General features: G+C 31.4%; 2 protein-coding genes across 8 annotated transcripts; one reads left to right on the forward strand and one right to left on the reverse strand.

The window, feature by feature from the left end:
* Nucleotides 1-938: 938 nt before the first annotated feature.
* Nucleotides 939-7,637, reverse strand: wde (Fibronectin-III type domain-containing protein windei). 3 transcript variants are annotated; one of them, XM_013316866.1, is made up of 4 exons: nt 7,558-7,637; nt 2,777-4,149; nt 1,669-2,586; nt 939-1,589 (listed from the first exon to the last, which is right to left on the reverse strand). In XM_013316866.1, the coding sequence occupies exons 2-4, from the start codon at nt 4,107-4,109 to the stop codon at nt 1,120-1,122; spliced, it is 2,721 nt and encodes a 906-aa protein (XP_013172320.1). In that variant the 5' UTR covers nt 4,110-4,149; nt 7,558-7,637; the 3' UTR covers nt 939-1,119. The 3 variants fall into 3 exon arrangements, with proteins under 3 accessions (XP_013172320.1, XP_013172319.1, XP_013172321.1); XM_013316865.1 differs by lacking the exon at nt 7,558-7,637 and adding an exon at nt 5,383-5,486; XM_013316867.1 differs by lacking the exon at nt 7,558-7,637 and adding an exon at nt 4,347-4,437.
* Nucleotides 4,683-11,626, forward strand: LOC106121281 (transcription elongation factor, mitochondrial). 5 transcript variants are annotated; one of them, XM_013316868.1, is made up of 8 exons: nt 4,683-5,160; nt 8,021-8,162; nt 9,295-9,434; nt 9,510-9,723; nt 10,103-10,255; nt 10,523-10,707; nt 11,099-11,179; nt 11,342-11,626. In XM_013316868.1, the coding sequence occupies exons 2-8, from the start codon at nt 8,100-8,102 to the stop codon at nt 11,601-11,603; spliced, it is 1,098 nt and encodes a 365-aa protein (XP_013172322.1). In that variant the 5' UTR covers nt 4,683-5,160; nt 8,021-8,099; the 3' UTR covers nt 11,604-11,626. The 5 variants fall into 5 exon arrangements, with proteins under 5 accessions (XP_013172322.1, XP_013172326.1, XP_013172324.1 ...); XM_013316872.1 differs by having other exon boundaries at nt 4,685-5,160; nt 11,111-11,179; XM_013316870.1 differs by lacking the exon at nt 4,683-5,160 and adding an exon at nt 5,746-5,799.
* The last annotated feature ends 3,843 nt before the right edge of the window (nt 11,627-15,469 follow it).

Genomic DNA, 15,469 nt, shown 5'->3' on the forward strand with positions numbered 1-15,469 from the left:
AAATATTCTCAGAGCAAAGACAAAACGTTTTAAGGTTTGGTAATAATTTTAAGTAATTTTCTCACAATTAAATATTAAAATTATAATAATATGATGACGTAAGCATCCATTTAATAATTCTTAGAATAATTTGTGGCTTAACAAAGAAATAAACACAACATTTAATTGTAACAAATAACCACTTGTACAGTGCGACAAAGCAACAAAGTAGAAAGTTGAAAGAAGCCATGTTTTGTCTCTTTCGATACATCATAACATAATTTTCGATACGAACTAAGAAATAACTGTGATAGTAACGCACCTCTTGGACCAGATAATTTTTCGAAACTGTACAATTGCCACTACCTTGTATTTATATTCCGTAATAAAAATGGCTTCAACTGAAACTACAAATATTATTTCAGTCTTCTTGGGATGGAATGCATCAATTTTTTAAAAAGTATGACCAGAGCAGGTTTTTTTCGAAACGTGTGTTGTTGTTTTTTCAGCCACTGGTGTTAAAAATATTTTTTTTTCCATACGCGAACTAGACTACAACTAGTAACATTCCGGTTTAGGGACAAGGTCGACATAAATATTACAGACACATTTTTAGAAAGATAAAACTATTTTGTCTTTATTTCTATAAAATGTGGAGTAAAAAAAAACAAAAGTAATATGTACTCATTGTATGTATATTTTTTTAAGATTCAATAAAAGGTTAACAAAGAACTAAGGAACATCAAAGTATGTTAACATTAATTGATGAACATGCTAAAACCAAACATTTAATTCACAATAAGAACACTGAGATAATTTTATTTACTATTTAAAATACACCGTACTTAATATTATATTTACAAGCAAATGGTGTGTGTCTGACTTCACTTTTTAAAAACAAAATAATCATCAGCAATAGGTTATTGTTTAAGGGTGTTTTTAAAATACTTGGCAAATGGTCACGGTCAACAGCTAATCGTTTTTATTAATATGTGTATTTTATATCTTGTCCTTACAAAAAAAAATGCCAATAAATAATGGTACAGATTATTGTAAATTGCTGATGCGATACATATTTCTACTAATCTGCTAGAGCAGAAATTGTGCTTTTATTAATAGCAATTTTCAAAGAAATCAGTCTTATATTTTGTTAAGGAGAAGTATACTAGCAGGCATACTGAATGGCCCAAATCGCGATTTTATATCAATAGCTCTAACAGCAAAGTAATATTTAAACCCTGGCAAAAATTGAGTTAATGTACATGCCATAGGCAAGGGTAAAGCTTTTACGTCGCCGATTTTTTTCCATAACGCCGTACTGGGTGGATTACTTGCTTCCTGATAAGCAAACAGTTGATAACTACCAATTTTTTCATGAATTTCTTCTTTATATCCCTCAATTTTCCATGAGATCACAATTCCATTTTCGACCTTCGATAGCTTTAACTCCGGCGGCGGCGGCAATATTTTCCAACTTATGGGTTGGTATTGTTTGACAACGTCAGGTAATGGTGCGGGATGTTTGATTGGGGGCATTGGTCGGTTCATTCGTATGGTATTTGGCTGTATTTTATTAAAATTATTGTTTGTAGGCATTCTCGGCCTCATTGCTGGAATACAAAAATTAAAGTTAGATATTTTTTTTCAATTATGACATTATGCACAATGAACATTAAATTTTATACTAACCTGGGCAAGATGGAACCGTTTTTAATACGAGGGCTTGCCCTGATCTAACATTCTGTGCTTGTGGACCACTTATTGGAATGTACACTTTCCTGGGACTAGTTATTGTTGGTGCAAATTGAGGTCTCTGAGGTGGTAATAAATTCTGTGCTGGTACCAATCTCACACCTGGAGCGGGTGAGCTCTTTGCAGTTACCTTAAAAGGAGGTTCGTCATCTGTCAAGTCTACTGTTACTGATTGCACTCTAGATCTTTTTTCTGGCTTTGATACAGGGGATGAATTTGTTACACCATTAACTAATGGAGGTACCGGTGGGGACTTTCCAGGATCAGTAGTATTGGATGCTGCAGCGGTGCTCGTTTTGTTGTTAGTATTAGAAGCAGGTACTAGTCTTGGGACGGGAATGGGTTTTTGAACACTAGAGTTACGGTTTGTTTTATCTGCATACGAAGTTTGAGTTGGCATTGCACCTGAATTTGTCATTTGTGCATTTTTCTTTTTTGCATTGGGTTTATCTGTCATTAGTACTTGCATACCCACTGAGCGAGTTATTTTCAAGGGAGTTACTGTAGTACCTAATGAATTTTTTTGTTCTTCTTGTACTGATTTTAATACTACTTGTAGGTCTCTATTTTGTTTAGCTATTAAATTAGTCTTCTTTTTATATTCCTCAATAGTAGCCGCCATAGTTTTAAGCTGAACTTTTAGATCCCCTAAATTACTTCTATCCATAACGCTTTCCACAATTTTCAAACTACAAAAATCTTCCAAGTCTTCTCGTGTCATATCTGCTAACGCTTTTTTGCAATCACTTAGGAAGTTTAATGACAACAAAGGTTTTGAAGAACTGTTTTCTCTTATGTCATTTATTTTATTGTCTATTTCGTTGTTATCTAAATTGTATACAATTTCTTCGTAACCTGTAACAAAAAAAATATAGACGTACAAAAAAAATAATGCGAAAATAGAAATTTTATTTTAAAAAGTGCAATAATTTTCAATCAATGCTATTCGAGTGAATCTTTTAAACACTGATTTTTTCCTCGGTTAAATTAAGGTCTCCATTGATTAGCTAGATGAATATATTACTAAAACATATACAAAACCCACCTGTTTCTAGGTTTGCATCCATTATTTCATCTTTCTCTTCTTGATTTGTAGTATCGTTCTCATCACACGTTTCCGGAATTACATTCTCTGTGTCAATACTGATTTTTTCATCTTCCTTAACATTTATGTCCTCATCTACTAACATAACATCATCATCATCTACAAGACTTATGCACTGCTTGTCAACGTTAGACGTTTCATTATTAAACGTGTCCCCGTGACGCTCTTCTTCATCGTCAGAGAGTAAATCTAAAATATTTGTTAATTTAGGTATCAGTGACGATTTTTCTTCAACCAATTTACTCTCTACGTTTTCTTCGTTATCTGTACTATTGTGCGTTTTAGTTTCATTTATTTTTTCATCTTCTATTCCAATTTTACTACTTTTAGTATCTGTTGCAGTTGATGCTATGCTTTCTTGCGTTATTTCGCTTTCTTTTGTACTATTCTCTGTCTTAGAAGTGTCTTCTACAGTAGACTCAACTGCATTATTTAATTCTATAGGATTATTCTCATCTTTGTCTATTTTAGGTGAGATAGGTGATACAGTATTTTCTGATTGAGATTCCGTGACATCTTTAAGAGATTGCTCCTTTTTTTCATCAGCTATAGTAGGAACTTGATCAATAACATTGTCAGGGATTAAACTTTCAGTGTCCAAATTTTTTCTATCGTTATTTGTTTGTTCACCTTCATGTTTTTTAATCTCATTTTCCTTTAATGTAACCTCCTTGTTGTCTGTTTTACTATCATTATTTGTGTTCTCGTTATTCTTAGTTTTTATATCATCACCGTTTATCTGATCTTTCATTTCAAGTTTTGGGACGACAACGTTTGATTGTTGTTCACTTTCATCGTTGACTAACTTTTCAGTTCCATCAGTTTGGATGACATTTTCTTTCTCTTCTGAATTATGGTTACATAAAATTTGCGACTCCAATTCTTGATGTTGATTTATTGCGTTATTTTCATTAACAATATCCTCGGAGTTATTTTGTTCATTTGTACTACTTTTTGGACTATGACCTTTGCTCTCAAAATCATCAATAGAAATTTCCTCGGATGTGCATTTTTCAATTTCTTTACTCTCTGCAGTATTTATTTTGATGTCATTTTCCACGATTTTGTGACTAGATAATGAATTTTGCAACTTATCATTGTTTTCAGCAATATCAGTAGTATTGTCTTTTTCGATTTCGCCGCAATTTTTGATATTATCAGAAAACGCTTCATCTACATTGTTAATGATCGTTTCTTTTAAAGTCCCTTCAGTAATTGTGGACATTTTAAATTCTATGTCTAGAGGAGCTCCAGTATCAACAGGTAATTGCATTGTATGATACTTGTAATCACATCTCTCATACTTGATTTATCTGTAAGTTATAAAAAATATTTATTAAAGTGCAAGTCAACGATTTTCAAAAGCCTTAATCAGTTTAAAAACTCTGGTTGCAATAATATTCCGGCGTTACTAATGTGAATTTTAATGTAAATATAACCGGACCGTACAAGAGGACAACTAAAATCAACAATTTTTCGTGTATTTTTATCCTAAAAAGGTGTTACTCACTTTTTACACGTTAGATTCAATTTATAGATGACATAATGTCAAAAGTTTTTACTGTCAAAACAAAATATTACCATGGTAACCGGTATTAAATAAAGGTTATAGTTTTTGAGTCTCTCAGAAAAAGTTTAGATCAAAATACTGTCCAAACCCTTTTCTATACTATGACCTCAGACCTGCTTCGATTCATATATTTTCAGTATGGCAATCGTATTATTTAAAAAAATAAAGGTAACGTTCAAACATTCTGCTATTTTATACGAAATATAGAGACAATTTTTAAAATATATCATAAGTGTATTTTAAAAACGGCTGTTATCTTTAATTATTCATAATCATAATAATAAGGCACAAGTTATAAAAAAAGCGCATGAAGTTACAAAAAAAAAGCATAAACAAATGTCAAGTGACAGCGGCTAAAATAAAATGGCCGACGGAACGGTTATTGAGTTGACTACCGGTATAAATTCTTATCGGTGTAGAGCTGCACCGCTGGACGGTGAAAAGAACGCGGTGACTCCGCGGCGGAGTGGATTACTAACTCGCATCGTGTCTGACGCCAGGCGGATAGCGGAAGAGCGAAAGAGATAGACGCATGAGCAGCTATTACGTCTTTAACAGAGGTGAAGGTGGAAACCTGTACGAAGCGTTATCGAACGACAGCAATAAAGACCAGGCCAAAAGACAAACAAGTACGATGAACAACACTATGATGATGAACATTGGCAACATAGTGCACTTTTCAACAGTTTTTTCAAACTTTCAAGAATCTCAGCCATGAAACTAGTATTCTGCTTCGGGATATAACAAATAATAGGTGAGTATAAGTTTTATACTAAAAATTGAAATGTCATAAATGTTACATATCATAATAAATAAAAGAAATGGATGTCTTATTTGCCAGTACAAAAAACATTTACTCAAAAATACAAAATTCAAATTACCATAAAAAATCTAAAAAAAAAACAAGTGCTAAAATAAAAATCAAAAAACAAATAACTATTATTACCCGAAAAACTACTAATTTCAAAATACCTACCTATTCGTAAATGACAAGAGAATCCAGAAGTAAAAGAGTGAATAAGAAGTTACAACTTAACACGAAACAAGCGGTCAGAGTCACGGTTGTAACAGCACTGACATAAGCAGAACGAGTGAGAAGAAAATGGCGGACGAGCGAATGTGACGCGAAACGAGCCATGTTGGAACAGAGTAACGAATACTGAGAGAGTTCATTGGCGAAGACGTTGCCGTGCGTATTTAGGAGGGAACAAGACCGGTTACGTCAACGGCGGTATGTGAGACAGAGATGGGGCATACGTAAAATATGCAATGCCGCGTCGGGTCTGATATGTTCGTTGCTCTGCGCACAGTACGAGGTAAAGTACCTCGTTTAGCATCGCATTAAGACAGCAGTTTCATTCTCCTGCGTTCTACTCTTGTAATAGTTTTTAATGTAAGCATCCTTTATCCCTTACTATCCTATAATTTATTTACGTTGTAACTATTATCCTGTATTATGAGAATTGAAAATATAAATTAATAATAGAAATATTGACTGTTATTATTAAAAAATCGAAAGCATTTTAACAAAAGACAAAAACAGAATATTTATGATAGAAAATTATATTTGATTTAAAAATGTAGGTTATGGAATTTTTGCGACGTTGCCAGTTCTACGCGCGACGCCTTTTGAGTCGAGTAGGCCGCTGACACTGACATTTACCGATTTTACCCGAGCTCAGCCGAACGCGCTCGGAAAGCCGAGCAAGCAGACGTATTACTGGCTGTTCTACGTCATGATGATGTCTAAAATAGACTGATGTATGATATTAGAATCTGGCAAAGACCTGGCAGATCTGGAAATATGGTAACATCACTGTACATTGATTCAATTATGTACTATGGAAACTGAATAGAAATACAATGGAGAATATAAGAAAAAATCAATAAGACATCACGATGATGAGATGACAATAATTTACCATCTCATATAGAACCAAAAGCAACAAATCTGAAACTGAAGTTTGACGGATCTACAGTTTCACTAGTGCTTAAAGAGTAAAAATATTACTAATGAAAGCAGTTCCAAAATTTTATCGATTTAATTTAGATCCTTGATACATATAAATTATCAGAACAAGATATTTTCTAATACTATCATTTAATCATACAAACAAAGAAAAAAGTCACAATGTGACCGAATGACGTAAATGGCCGACGAAACAAAATGGCGCCCAGACTACATGAGTACAAGAATTATAATACAGAATTTTAAAGACAGCGAGATCTTTTTTTCGAATTAGGTTTAGATTCCAGGTGAATGCGATTTAGTCGATACCATTTAGTACTTTCTAAATACCATTATCACGTTGTATGGCAATTTTAAATTATTAATATTTAGGTAGTTAAAGACATGGAATTATTTGTAGCCGTATAAACAGCTTTAGTACGCGCGTCATGTAGGTTGTAAAAACTAAAATACTTCTCATTTCGCTGGCGAACATAGGTATCTCAACGGGAGAAGTTTAGTAGTGCGGTTCAATACTGTAAAAGTGTTTGGTAACGTGCCGCATATACACACATGTGCTATATGTACAAGGCCATACAAGCTCAAATGTATTAAATGCCATGCGCACAAACACATTGATTTCTTTGATTTTTTGGTCCGATGTCGAAAGTTCTTCAAAATGTGATTTAACTGATAAATTGCAATATTTGTAACAATTAGCGCGTTTGAAATCAGAAGCTATAAAATGAATTGTTAATAATAATAACGGCAACCGCTCTACTATCAAAATGCGATGTTGCCATACTGATGCGCTGTATTACGAGCAACCCACACATATGCAAAACACATTTACATACATACATTTGAAAGTTATTTTGTATACGGTGATTATTTGAGATATCTTTAAAAATATCTCTTGTGACTAAGTTTATGATGACTTTAACAAATTCTTATTAGATATATGGATACTGAGTAAAATTACAATCACATATCTAGTAAGACAGTAAAATCATCAGATAAGGTCAACTGATGAAGATGCAAGTGATGATGATGAATATCGGAAACATAGTATCTTTATAAATATACTACCTTACTAGTATATAAACAAAGGTTAATGTGTAGGTTGTTAAGGTGGGTAGGATGAAATTAACAAATATAAAAAAAACCATAATGATACATTAAAATAAAATACTAAAATCTTACCAATATGGCGACACTGGACTTCTGGAAGTGACTAATGATTTTGCAGCGTAGACCGTAAGGAAGCTGCTCTTACTGGAGTCAATAATCGAATGTAGTTGACGCAAAACCTGGCCGTATCGTGCAGCGCCATTTTGTCGTAGCTTCTTCCACGAGATGAAGCGAGATAGCTATATTACTCTTCCCACTAGGAGAATCGAACTGACTGCCGCGGTTCTTTATTAACTCCCCCTGTACTCTTCTTTCGTACTGATTACTAACTATTTGAATTAAACTTACTGGTAATTAAAAAACTGCGCAAAAGCAGAATATCAGTTTTATTATTATAATTGGAAAGGGTTAGTAAAATTTATTTTGGTGTGACCTGATTTACCGGTTTATTGGATGTTTAGGCATTGTTTTTTAATTAGGTATCAATTCTTATTCTATTGTTTCTCAACTGTCACCATTACCTTTTTTTATGAAGGTTTCGGCAATGAACACTTCTGTTGGCATATCAAGTCCACCCACAATTTGCATTGCATGAGAATGAAACTGTCGCTCCAATGGGGCAGGTTCAAGAATCAAAGGAGAAATGGAAGTCAACTGGTGACTTAGTTCTGCATTACGTAAGATATCTTGATTGCTTTTTGCTTATGCACTTTAACCTTACAAGATGACGATATTTCTGACGGTTATATCTCTCCCATGCACTAAAATCTTAGCTTTGGTCTCCTATTAATTAAATTTTATTGTGAATTTATGGTGTTCATATCTTATAACCTAAAATTTCTACCTGTTTATATGTTTTTGCATCTATACTTATATGATACGTATGTTTCGTATCAGTATATAGTGTTTCTTAAATTAACCGCGCGATGGCAGTGTTATCAAATATCAAACGCTAGTTTAGGACATTGAGAATACTCAAAAAAAGTAATATTTAAAAATTTTAAAGCAAAATATTTCGTTGTTAGCTTTTTTTATTGGTGCATACACCAGAAGTCACCAAATTAAACCCCTTTTATGGTCATGAAATGTGCGCAAGCGCTTCAATTTTACGGCAAAACTATTTATTTTAAATATTAAAGTCTTTTAAATTCGGTAACTCATCTAATATTCTATTCTCTCCCCTTAAACAATCCAATTGCATCATCAAAAAGTTGGAGCAACACTTTCTTTCATTTGGCAATGCCCTTAGTAGGGAATAAGTAAAAAATCACTGCACAACACTAGAAATTAATTACAGTTTTAGTATAGGTATCGATTGATACCATTATCGATATTTTTACAATTAATAAAAATCCAAAAAACCCTTTGATTCAGGTTTAAGCATATTTAATTATTATCAGGTTTTTTAACCAAGTTGGTAGTTACCATCACTTTTTAAGAGGTAGAGGACATTTATTTATTTTATCACAATATTAATAAACTTATTTATTTTATAGTCTATAATCCTCGCATTCACTGTTTCCTATTTGTCATTGTCAGTTTGTTGACAGATTGTCAATGTCAATGAAGTGTTCATTTATGCGAGCCGTTCAAAATAAAATAAAACTGTAACGTTGTTTAATTTACATAATATTAAATAAAAATAAGTTATTTATATCAAAGTAAAAATAACGTCGAACTCAATGTAATAAAACTAAATATACCATAATGTTAAGCATAGTGAATAGGAAATTTTTGGTTAGTTTTTATTTTTATGTCGTTCTTATTCATAATTCTGAATGGATTGTAATAGGGACTTGATTTTTGTAGATTTCTACCAGTAAATCATATCGGAGCGTGACCTCAACAAAATGTTACCTAAGTCTAGAAGCAGATAATAAATATTCTGATAGTGAAAAATTGAAAATCCTACACACTCTTAACAGTAGTGATTCAGAAAGTTTATCTAGGTACCAAAAATTAAATCAAATTGCTTTATTAGGTTTTATTATGTTTAAATTTAAAGCAATTTTATTTTCTTGTAGGTATGATGTCGCAAAAACTAGGGTAAAAAAACTATCTGAATGGATAAAAAAATATGGAAAACTGAAAGACATATCTGAATTGGAGAATGTAGATGGTTTTACTGAAAAAACTGTAAAGAAATTCTACAAGAGTATACTGGATGGACCAAAGAATGTAGCGAATAGGATAAAAGGCCAAATTTTACATCCAACATTATTAGAAACTGTTAGACAGGTAACTTGTTTACTTAAAATATTAATATATTTATTAGCAAGTTCTTATTCTGCTTATATTCTTGTATGTATATTAAACTGGCTGTAGCCCATAACTCCAGTGCAGAAAAAAAAACTTAGTAAATATCCTTAATAGCCTGTGTGTTGTTCCACACTATGTTCTACATCTATGCCAAATTTCATCAAGATCCTTGCAGCTGTTCTGGAGATATCTACTAACAAAATCCATCCATCCATCAATTTATAATACTGGTAAGAAGTAAGATATGTTATTAGTTCATTTTAAATAAGACTGAACATTGATTTTTAATTCCTTGCTTTGATTCCATTTAGACAACATTTGTTTAATATCTTCCATTCATCCTAGACATTATTTTAAGAACTGCAGATCGGTGCTATCAGTGTATGTAACAGTAAACTCGGTGTGCTGGACTCTTATTGATAGAACAAACTATGAACTTCTCGAGTGGAAGTACCATGGAATTGAATATCCTGATGGAAAGAGGCTACAGATCAATGAAATATTGGATATTGTAAGTTTTTAATATGAAATCATTGTTGAATTAATAAGACATAGAAACTTGACAGAAATATTTCCAACAAATAATGAGGTTGTTTTTAATTGTGTCAAAATTTAATTTTCTATAGATTCTCGAGAACTTTTTTGTGGATTATCAAGTCTTTGTTTAAATAGAAAATAATGTTTATATACTTTATAACATATTGCAATAATTTTGAACTCATACCTTTTCATTTATTCTACAGTTGTCTACAGTTGTAAAAATATTATGTTATTTTAGGCATGGCAAATAACCACAAAATTACCGGAAGCTGATATTTACGTAATGAAAGCGGAGTCAACCAGTCTCCGTGCAGCGGGGAGTGATCCTAACAATCCAAAAGTTCTTACCGTCAACTTGCAAAAAGCTCAAATGATTGCCATGATGATTGCTCTGATTAATACAAGGAATATTAATGTAGACAGGTAAGGTTCAATTTTATGATTGTTAAATTTCCCTGTTGAGGATGTACAATTGTAGTTTTGTAATTTTGTGGACTGAATATTATATACCTATCTGAATATCGGTGCCCACGATACAGGCATTGCCTAGTGTGGGCATCACTAGATTATCCAAATTAACCATAAATGGTAACTTAAGTTTAATTTAATTTTTATTATGTTATTGTTTCTTGGTTTAATCTGTATTACCTATAATAAAAACTTTTCTTTCTTTCAAAAAAAAAAAAAATAACTTGAAATTTTAATTCTGTTTTTGGGAATAATTTAGCAATTTTTTAGCTGAAGTATTGACTTGAAATATTTGAAATTTTAAGGAACTCAATGAACAGATAAAATAGATTCTAGTCTAGATTAGTTATTTTTTCAGGACTAGTGGAGAGAATACGGATAAACTAAATCAGAAAATATATTTTCTGCGATCAACATTACCTTACAGGTAATTTTTTTATATTTTATGAACACTGCCATCTATTGATATTTTTGTAAACAAAATAGAAGTAGTCATAGATGGCGCTTATACATCATTATGAATAGCTCGCTGTAGTTTCACTTTAAAACGACAGATGTCGCTGTAACTAAAATGTCAATTTTATTAAAGATTGTACGGAACATTGGTGGGAAACGAAAGAGTATCAACGGACCAAACGGTAGAAATGCTTTTGGAAAATGCGAAGAAAATTTGTCCCAACAATTCACATGTATACGTCAGTGAAAGTATAGTTTCCATGTTTCGTTCACAAAAAGAATTACAAAAGGACATGATGGGACATTCTCTATTGCTAGGACTGACTTTTATGGACATCTGTATTTATATGAACCAGAAGAGCATCGCTAAATTGTCGAGAAACGGAGAAACGTGATAATAAAAAATGTTTAAATAGAAACAGAAACTTATACAAATAAAATTCTTTTAGATTTAGTTTTGTTTTTTCATTTACCAATTTTAATTTGATTTGATCTAAATCCAAGTAGTTTAGACATTATAAGTTAGAATCCTTTGGCGCGAATGACGCGCTTTTGTTACAAAGTGAAGTGTCAGAATGATTAGTGAGGGGACATAAACGTTGACATTTTAGTAAGGCTAGTGTTGTGCCAGTACACCGGCATTGCGTCGGATTTTCTTTCTAACAGTATATGTATTTTACTTAACTTTAAATAACGTTTTAGTGCATATATTCACACAATTTATATATTTTACAACTATTTTTCGGAACTTTGCTAACATGGGATTAAAAAAGTACTACCTTCCAATAAAAGTCAAAATCGGTCCAGCTGTACCAGAGATTACTCAGAACAAACACGAAGTTGCAGACATACAGACATTCAACCTTTTTTAAGCTTTGTTTCTAGTTATATGGAGCGAAAATATGTTATGTTTACGAAGTTTCAAATTTTTTTTCATGTGTTTATTTGTGGTATGGAGATTATATCAAGGAAAAAGTACACGACATGAAATAAAACTGCTTTGTATTGCTTCAGTTGGACTAAAAAGTGTTTATTTGATAAAATACAACGAGCTTACTTTTTACAACATTTTAATTCTATTAATGACAAAAAAAAAACAAACAAAACCCTTAATACAATAATAATATACATAAATACGATGGTATCAACTTCAAACGTATCGTACGTAACTAACATAAATGCAAATCTAGGCAAGATCGTTATAATTCAAGTAAAAATATATTTAAGAAAAATAATAATAATAAAAAAAAACTAAAGATAATTATTTTAAAAAGTTACAAGAAAAAATCTAATGCAAAAATTTCTCTATAGATCACACATACATTTTTGACCTAACCAAAGTCGAATTTTGTATTTAATACTGATTATAATCATTTTGGAAGAACTAGAAAATATATATACAATTTCTTTTTTATTCATAAATGCCAACGATACAATTTTTTTTCGCCTGGATCTGTGACCATATCGCAACCAACTGCTTTTTTTCACCATTAAAAAATAAACATAACTCTATGGAAAAATTAAATGATATCTGTATTGAACTGTTGTGTGTAAAAAGTTCGATCTTGTATTCTGGGATTGTCTAAAATCAATTTTATATAGTCTATTTCGGTGTCTCTGTTTGTAAGAAAATATACTCTAATGTAACATGTGGACAGAGGCTGTTGAGAATCACTTCCTACAACTATTTACTAATAGTCGAAAAAAAAATAGCTTCTGACATAAACAACTAATTATATTTTAAAAACTGCGAATTTTATAATCTGATTATCATAAAAATAGACAAACATTTGTTGTGCGTTTTACAGATAATTAAATGATAGAAATTACAAATTTTAAATTTATTTTTTTGTAAATTAATATGTTTGACTTTAAAATAATTGCTTCTTTAAAAAAAATAACGATTATCTATTGTTTTTGAGAACGATTTTTTCAATCTGAAGACACGTTTATAAAATATAAAAAGCATTTGATAAAACTATTGTGTTGCATAAATTTTTAAATTACTTTAAATGGTCGTTTCGACTAATATAAGGAAGTATTCTCCGCAGCCTCGGCGAATAACTTTGTAGAAACCTAACAACATTGTAAAATTACCAGTCTATTGTCGTATATTACAATAAATATGTACAATTAATAATATAACAGCACCATTTCATTGAAATAAATGTCGGGGCGCAGCTACGTCGCTCACAGGGCTTCGTTGTAAAACAAAAATATCTCATATCAACTCTCTATTGTATAAAAATGTGTTTGTATATATTGTAAAACGTGTATAACTATTGTAATATCCGGTATAAGTAAACTTTATCTGTCTCAAATAAGTATTGTAGCAAAAATAAGCTAAGCGGGCGACGCAACTGCACGCTAACTGCAAACTGAAACGATGCCTCCAATAAAATCTGTAAAAAACTCAATCCAGACTACAAGATCATAAATCTAATATGTTTTATCTTTTATAAAAAATTCAACAACTCTTATTTTATGTGGAACTGTTTCAACAAGTCGCTATTGTGATAAAAATTAATTCTTTTTTTTTTTAATCATTTCATACACATGACAGCGGTTGGCGAGTGGCAGTGTGTACATATTTGAGGTTATGTTTAGTTTAAAAACAAAATAGGCCATCTATGTTGGCTACCAATTATTAAGTTCACTAATACTATGACCTTAAAGAAAATTAAAATATACAATTGACGTCGTGTTGACGTGTCGTGACGTGTATTGCACTAACACTGCAGCATCTGCAGATTGCTTGACATTGCTTTTTAAAATATACATTATAAGATATGAAAAAAAAACAAACAACTGAATATGGTGATACAGATTATACAACATTATGCATATATAAACTACTGCAAAAATGGAAGACTTCAAAATAATTCGTAGCCAACGATCTAAAAGAAAAACTTAATCGTTTACACTAAGCTCCATTATTTATGCATGGGCGAGGATTCACTCAAAATACGTTACATACATACTAATTTTATATAATTTGGAACCGTGAATCTCTGTCATATTGGGATATGTTATAACGAGAAATACTACGGTATTGTATAAATACATATGTTTGCTAAAGAGTCGAAAAAATGTATTATTGAAAAATCTTTCGAAATAAATAATTCGACAATCGAGAGTGCGATAAAAATTACAATTTGTTACAGTGCGGGTTACAACAGTTCGATTTAACTATGGGTTTCCACTGTTCAAACACTTGTAAAACATTTTATCATCTTGGAAAATTTACAGAGATTTTGGTATTAGAAACCAACGATTGGAACATTCTGGGTACGTAGATTTTTTACATTTTAAATGTAGGTACAGGTTAGGTGTTCTTGTTTATGACGCGATTAACACTTGACAGAGTGAAATGGCATTTACAAACTCTGTAGCATCAAGGTAATTTATATGCTTGTCAATTCAATTACGTATTTTACATATATCTCGTCTATTGAAGGCTTTTTTATAACAGAAGGGGGCAAACGAGCAGCGGGAACACCGAGGTGTTCAACGACGCCAATGGACATCAGCAATACCATAGGAACCGCAGATGCATTGCCGGCCTTTAAGGCTTCTAAACTCATTTAGTACTGGCCATAGATAATATTTTTGGACGTGTTTGAATTTTGAAAACCCATAGTAAACACTTTTCTTTTAATTAATAAGACAAATTTAACGCCAAAATCCTACTCACGCTTAATTTCTTATTAAATAATAAATTACCAGAAATGTTACTAATTTACAAAAAGATCGTATACCAAATTTAGATTTTATAATACATCCTATAGAGACAAACTGTTTTAATATTACTTTTTTAATAGAAAATAATTTGAAAATGTAAAGAAAAATTTTAAAGTGACGCAAACGCGTTTAACTTCGCACAAAAACTTACATAAATACAGTAATTAAAAAAAAACATGGCGTCATTTCTGTAAAACTTCTAAAATTGCGGTATACATGTGTAAATAATAACGTACAAAATTAGGGCTGCCACTAAAATAGAGCCATTTTATTCATTGCATTTTTAAATTGCAATTAAAAAATATAACCGACTTTCTTTCAAATGACGTATTAATGTGAGATTTAAAAATAATTACTACATATCATTTTATGCATAAAATATAAAGATTATTGACAGCCCTAAACAGTATTTTAGTGTTACCAGACAATGCCATTAAAATTGGAAAATAAATTCATCTTTTAAAAAAAGAACACAAATCAGCTGATCACTAATCTTTCAAATGCCTTGAGATCATTAATA

Source organism: Papilio xuthus, unplaced genomic scaffold (assembly GCF_000836235.2).
Source record: "Papilio xuthus unplaced genomic scaffold, Pxut_1.1 DF826945.1, whole genome shotgun sequence".
Lineage (NCBI taxonomy): Eukaryota > Metazoa > Arthropoda > Insecta > Lepidoptera > Papilionidae > Papilio > Papilio xuthus.